Source organism: Centruroides sculpturatus, unplaced genomic scaffold, assembly GCF_000671375.1.
Source record: "Centruroides sculpturatus isolate CEXI.00-Female unplaced genomic scaffold, Cexi_2.0 scaffold90, whole genome shotgun sequence".
Taxonomy (NCBI): domain Eukaryota; kingdom Metazoa; phylum Arthropoda; class Arachnida; order Scorpiones; family Buthidae; genus Centruroides; species Centruroides sculpturatus.
In genome coordinates, this window is record NW_019384353.1 from 646118 (window position 1) to 653773 (window position 7656).

The 7656-nt window shown below is 32.5% G+C and overlaps 1 protein-coding gene across 1 annotated transcript; it reads right to left on the reverse strand.

The window, feature by feature from the left end:
- Positions 1 to 4712: 4712 nt before the first annotated feature.
- Positions 4713 to 7410, reverse strand: LOC111638673. Its single transcript, XM_023384422.1, has 2 exons — positions 7201 to 7410; positions 4713 to 6586 (listed from the first exon to the last, which is right to left on the reverse strand). Exons 1-2 carry the CDS (start codon positions 7304 to 7306, stop codon positions 6060 to 6062), a joined length of 633 nt encoding a protein of 210 aa, XP_023240190.1. The 5' UTR covers positions 7307 to 7410; the 3' UTR covers positions 4713 to 6059.
- Between the last annotated feature and the right edge of the window lie 246 nt (positions 7411 to 7656).

Consider the following 7656-nt stretch of genomic DNA (forward strand, 5'->3'; position numbering starts at 1 on the left):
TCTGCCAAGGAGGGGAATGCCTCCCTGGAGGTCTTTTATGGGAAACTGGTTCCTATTTAGGTGTTCCTAATGTGAAGAAAACCCAGAAAATGTCACATAACCAGCCTGTTGGCGAGATCAAACCCATGATCGATCCACTGATAGTTATCAGTGTTCAGTGGTTAGTTGTCAGTTTGTGCCAACCAGGAAGTTTTATCTGCTCAGCCACTGGTGGACACTTGTGTATATAGCATGGAAAAATACTGTCAAATTTGACCCTCCATTTTGATACCTCTTGAACTCAATAAAGTCAAAACAAAAGGGGAAAAATTACATGTGTGTTGGTGTCTATTTCATTTAATATCTCAGGATGGAGTAAGGTTCAAGAAACAAAATTTGGCAAGATAACTTGTATGTAAGGGGCTTTGATGCTATTAGTGAGGTTGCGGCCAAAGTTTTAATCTCTAAAATATGAACATTGAGTACCGCATACAAGATAACAGTGCTCAACATTTGATGTTCACGTTTTAGAGATTAGAACTTCGGCCTCAACGTCACTATTAAAAGTACAGGGTCTGTTCAAAAAGTATCAGACCTTATTTTTTTCCGCGTAAACCAATGATGCGAGAGAGGCCTCCTTCGGTGGAGTTGTGGAGGGGAGACCTTATTTTTTTCCGCGTAAACCAATGATGCGAGAGAGGCCTCCTTCGGTGGAATTGTGGAGGGGACAGTCATGCACAGCCCTGAATTTTTTCCCGCCTGCAGAAAGCATCAGTCGTTGGCAATCGGCGTATGAGTGAGATCATGTAGTGCGCTCTCGTCGGATTTCACTAAGCTGGAAAATGACTGAACAACGTGAGCAGCGATATTACATCAAATTTTGCGCAAAAACCTTGGCGATACCCGAGTGTAAACCATTCGCAAGATTCAGCAGGCTTTCGGGGACGATCCTCGAGGCCAAAAAAAGCGCGGCAGGTCCGCAGCAATATCAAAGGTCATGTTGACAGTTTTTTCGACTCTCGCGGGGTGGTGTGTCATGAGTACGCACCACAAGGCCAAACCATCCCAAAGGAGTACTACCAGGAGGTAAGGACCTCCTGGTAGTACTCCTTTGGGATGGTTTGGCCGTCGTCTTTCCGATACAGTGCGATGCAAACGATGGGATCTGTGGTCGATCAAAACTTGGCAGCTCCATCGTGATAACGTACCTGAACATTTTGCGCATCTGATTCGGACTTTTGTCACCAAACACAATATTCACGTGGTTCGTCACGCTCCATACTCTCCCGACGTGGCTCCATGTGACTTTTGGCTATTTCCCAAGCTGAAAATGCCACTAAAAGGAACCTGATTTTAGTCAAGAGAAGACTTCATGCGGAATGCGACAGACCAGCTGATGGCCATTCCGAAAGATACATTCCAGCAGTGTTTCCAGCAATGGCAGGAGCACTGGGAGAAGTGTATACATTACCAAGGAGACTACTTTAAAGGGGATTAGGGTTCTGTACCTCAAAATCAATAAATGTTTATGCTTCTAACACAATAGAGTGCTATAAATTAAGACACTTGGCGGGTTTTCTCATCTTTATTTAGTTGAACTAAATAAATAAACTAAATAAAGATGAGAAAACCCGCCAAGTGTCTTAATTTATAGCACTCTATTGTGTTAGAAGCATAAACAAATTGTAAAGCACGGTTTCATATCATCAAAATCAATAAATGTATTTTTGCTGACCAAAGGTCCAATACTTTTGAACAGACCTTGTATATGTGGAGAAAGATGGATGGGAAGCCTGGTAGGAGAAGGCTGATTAAAGTCTTGGTTGAAACACTGGATGGGTATCTGAAAGAAGATGCTGAATCAGAAAGAGAATGTGAGGAAGTCTGCTAGAAGAGACGAGTGTATCTGAAGCAAAAGAGATGTGTAGAAAGTTGCTGAATGAATGATTTGTAGGATTGTAGTCTTCTTTTACCTGCTGCTTATCCTTTTTGGATTTTGAGCATGAGGATATGTATGATACTATTAAATTTTGGTGTTTATAGGTTGAGAGGTGGGAGATAGAGGATGGTCATATGTCACATTTTGAGATCAGGCTTAATGAAAATTTTATTCGTTATTGGCATTTACAGTTTTTATAAAACCGATTCATACCTTCAAAATTAAGTTATTTGCCATTTATTAATAGTTAAAAATATAAAAAGTTTAATAAAATATCATAACAGATGATACCACCAAATGTTGCCGGGAAAGTTAAGCAACTTGTTTGTAGATTTTTTGATATGTAAATTTGAAATAATCATCTATTCTTTCAAATAATTGATTATATATTTTAATAAAAAAATTTATTTTGAGTAAAATTTAATTCAAAATTGTTTTTGTTTCAGGTATTTTATAAAATGTGCTTAGTAGTTTTTATGTTGAATTATTTAAAATTTCTCAAGGAAGAGTTACAATGGATTGGCAATATATTACCATAACAGTAAGGAAGAGAAGAATGAATCGATTCTGTCTTTTACTAACTTTCACATTACTCTGCTTAATGATGCTCTTTATTAGAACTGCGGTACAAAGATATCACGACATGAGGAAGTATTTTAGACTGCAAGAATATGCCACTGAAGTGCACGACATTACAGAATCTCTGAGAGCTTTAGAAGATAGTGCAGGATCCCTAGAAGAGGAAGTTATACAATTAAAGAAAATCTCTAAAGATCTGCTACAACAACTGAATACTTCTCTATCATAACAAACAACAGAATTGACTTAGTGCTAACATTCCAAATATTTAAATGGTTAAATCTATTTATGGTAATTTGGAGGTAAGATTGTTGTGAATAAATTGATGGTTTTAAATTTTAAAACACATTAACTCAAATGCTCCAAATAATAAACAAGAAACAATGTGTTACTTAATGTAATTAATGTTTTGGTATGCTGGGTGTTAATTTAATAAAAATTTTACTGTACATAGAAATCTTTTGATATTTTCATTTAAAGAAATCATTTATGCAATAAATGCATAACATTTATTCTATTAATACTTCCAGAGCACTTTATATATATATATAAATGAGGATGTTTGTTTGTTCGCTATGCACATCTAGGCTGTTTGACGAATTACTATGAAACTGCATTTACATTAACATACTTCTAACTTAATGTCATAAATCACCGCAAAATATTGATTGGATGCTTCACATGTCTTCATGGAATTCATCTCCCTCAGCAGATCACTCACGTGTCGCAAACTGAACTAATTTTAATAATTTTTCTATAAATGCAATATTCATGAGGACATAACACTTTCCTATGTAATTTATACAATCTGTTGCAAAAATATAAACACTTTATTATCACATAAAAGCAATTACTGTATTTACTCCATATAAGACTATCTCGCTTACAGGACAAGGTGTGACTTTAAAGATCAAAATAAAGAAAATTAGATTTATTAATATAACTTTAATTTTATTTCCTTTAATCACAAATAAAATATTATCAAATGCATGTATTAAGGCAAACATGGTTGTTTGCCTTAATATGTGATGAATGGAAAACAAAACCGAAAGATTATAATGTGCATGACCGGAAAAAGTTTATTTTTAATCATTTAGAATGTGCTAATGTTCATTAAAAATAACAATTTATCTAATATGAAATAACTACATTTATAATCATTGCTAAATGACCTGTATTTCAGTTAATGATTTTATAAATAACCAGAAACCATTTTCTGCAGACAAATGAGATGCAACGTGGTTTTTAATTGATGGACGTAGGATTAAACCAATAAACAAAGGGAGGTGTGTCTTAATTTGTTTACAGAAGTGGCAACTTACGATAAATAGATTATAGACCTATAATGCAGCATGAATTACACATGGTTCACAGAAATTATTGCAAAAAATCCTTTGCTTACGTGTATAGGACAACCTAGATTTCTGAAGCAGTGAAAAATGAATGAAAACCTCATCTTTTATATGAGTAAATACAGTATTCTTGCATTTTTAGAAGATTTTTTTTTTATTTAAAAAGTCATATGAAGTCTTTTGGGTGTTAAGGTTAGCAACTATGATCACATGCGGAGACATCACAACCTATCCAACACGGATCACTTTTCAAATATTAATAATTGACCATCCTCTCCTCCAGCAGGAGGTCAATGACTACTTTTGGTCAAAATACTTCAACCCCATTCTGCAACAGTCTCTTTTTTCTATCAGACCAGTGTGATATGGTGGCATTCAAATAGGAAAATTACATAATACAAAGTTACCAACAAGCAGAAAATGTGTTTTAGGAAGTTTTCAAGGATGCAAAGTTTAAATATTTGGTCCATTTTTTGCAAAATTTAATTCATTGTCAGATTACCATTTGATATTTGGCTGTAAATGGAACAATTTGTTAAGAACTTATATTAGAAAAAAATTCTGTCTACTTGACCGATGAAATTGTGCCATTTCTTACCATCCGAATATTGCAATAAACGTGATAATGGTAGGCTAAAATAACCAAAAACGCTTTATACGGTTTGTTTTAATTTAATTAATGTTTCTTATATTATAGTATTTGATTTATATAACAAAGGTTATCTTATGTAAGGGTTTATCACATCAAGTAACCAATCTAACATATTTTAAAAATTTTTTATTCCTCTACATAATTTAAAAAATTTTTACAATTAAATCAAAATTGTGTAAAAAGAAATACAGTTTAAAAACAGAATTGGATGTAATTCAGAATTAATAACATTTTAAAACTAAAGCTTACAATTTACCTAGAATATCATAACGTCAAATATTTATACTGGTGATTCTTACTTTTGGACACAATGCATTCCCAAAAATATGTACAAAAGTCAAGCAGTAGAGTTATAATGGACTAACATTATAAAAATTACAGTTGGAAAGTTTTGCATTTTTACAGTAAAATTATCATCGTTTTAGATGACAATTTATGAATTGATCTTAATGATGTATATTTTAACATACTTTGAATATTAATGTTAAAAGACAGTTCTTGTTCAGTTTTAATTAACATCATACAAAACAACTGAAATTCTATTATAATGTTTTTAAGTAGATTACAATGGTAACATCTGAATACTAAAAGAATGGTATTAAACAAATTTGAAACCTTTGGAGATTTACAAGTAATATACAAGTTAAAAAACACCTCTATTTAAGCTGAAACTAATTTTAGCTTAAATAACACCTTAAATAGTCTCAACAATAATTTAATTTATTTAAATGAATGTTTTCTGTCTTTTCATAGGTCTATGTCAGGTTTAACAAGAAGTTTTGAACTGTAACTTTTAATTGACATTATAACAGTTTTTTAAGGTTGAAATATGGGTTGAAAATGTTTAAATAAATTAAAGTATTCCTGAAAAGAGTATTTAAGGTGTTTAAGCTACTGTAATATATAAGTATTAACTATATATAATGTATATATAACTGCATATTATAAATAGTTATACATTAGTTATATATACATAGGTCTTCCAAAAAGAATGCTAATTATCTGAGAATGTTTAATGTGTGCATCTTGCATCACATGGCATACATTCAACTGATACTCCTATTCTTCCTACACTTGCTACTACATATGCATTGTCACTCCTTCCATACCAGCAACAATTCTACAACTCCCACAGATCTACAACCCATCACAATGCCAGGCTGCAAGTTTTAATTTAAAATATATTCTCTCCACTTCAAATTAGTAATGGCTTGTCCCTGTACATTGTACTTTTCTGTTAGGTAACTGGGGCACCACTCCATTGCTAACTCCTTTTGAGGGAAATTTTTGAATTGAACCAATCTTTTGAGGACAAAAAGTGGTCACAGACTATCTGCTGGTTAATAAGAGAATGATTTTTAGAAAATTTAGTTATATATATATTTATAAAGAATGTGCGTGAATTTATATTCAGGGTTGTAACCACTTCACGGATGCACCTACAGTAATTATATGTATGTATGTACTGTACCTGTACGTTAAAATTAGTATTTTAGTACGTAATTTCCGCGGTAACTAGCTTAAAAGTATTGCATAACACAGAATAATTTAAATTAATTTATTGGCGCAAATATTGAGTATTCACAGAAAGCAAAGGAGTAAACAAGTTGTTTTCAAAAGACAATTGTTGCTTCTGAAGAAATTTCTTTCTGTGTCTCATAAGTGAAACCATGTCGTATATATCGTCGTCCCCGGACATCCACCATTTATTAGGGGAAAACTGTTTTCTCTTTTTAAAAATTTGCCACAATTTCCAAGGCAAAATAACGCATACGATACATCCCGCCAACATAGAAATAGCACAACACACGACGATCAAGAAGAGCACGTCTTTACGCAAGAGATTCAGCTCGCATTTACATCCGGAAGATGTCGAAGATTCGGAAAACACTTCCATTGATGTACTTCTGGTGTTGTTAGAGTCTTTAGTTAGATCTGTCTTATAAAGTTTAGAGTTTAAGGTAGGACTTAGGTGCCTGTTTTTCAATATAACGGAGCGTTTTACTCTTCTTTCGCGGTTTGTAAGTGATGATTCGATTTTATTATTATATAAATCTTCCGCAACGTCTTCGGTTGTAATATTTTCTGAAAAAATAAAATAATTAAATTACAAACGTCAAAATAAAGTTTCCTAATTCCTAACCCAGATGCAAAAGTGCGATTGCAAAACGGAACGGGAAGTCGCTTAAAAAACGGACAGGAAATTATAAACACGTATAACAAAATAAATATTTATAGTTAATAAATTTAATAGTTATAGTTATAAATAACAATTCTTTAAAGAAATGTGCGGTAGAAATCGGAGTTTGGAAATAAAACAGAGGAAAAATATCGCCATTTTGTAGCTAAATTAATTGCAATGGTTTAAAATATAAATATGTTAAATTATATACAATATAAATAGATGATGAAGCGGCTCTCGTGTATTTCTAATAGGCAGTATATAACTTCTTTCGTGAAAATATTTGGCCACCCCTATTATATAAGATGACCCAAAAGTCAAATTACGATCGCAAATACTAAATTGCGGTATTATTCAATGGTTACTTACAAACTGCAAAATTGCTCAAAAAAGTGGTCTTGTTTAATATAGAAATTGCGATGCTCGCTTATTACTGAATTATTTGAAAACTATACGGTTAACTGACTTTTGGATACATAAACTTTTTAGAGAGAGTACAAAATTAAATGAAATTTACCTTTAATATTGTCGTACTTAGTTTCTAAACGGATTAACCAGAATAATAATAATCCAATAAATAATGCTGTTGCGATTTTAGGTAAAACGCGGTTAGCCTCTATCATACTCTATGGTTGTAGCGTTCTAAGTCCTATAGGAAGTTATACAATTCTGATGTCTATGATTATATTATTCTATATATTTTATAAATGCTAATTGATAGTATTGTTACGAAATTTCGCATTTTAATAATTNCTGTATGATCTTTTTTATTCATATAAAATTCTATTTTACTATCTCATCCCGGAATTTCCTGGGATCCTGGGAAAAGAAATTATTTTTCCCGTAATCCCGCTGGAGACAAATTTCCCGGGAAATGAGAAACCCTAGTGAGAATTATATATTTCTAGTATTAAAATTGTTAAACAATGATTACCACAATTTTTTTTTTCACAAGGGTTTGTTGTGTTAAGAA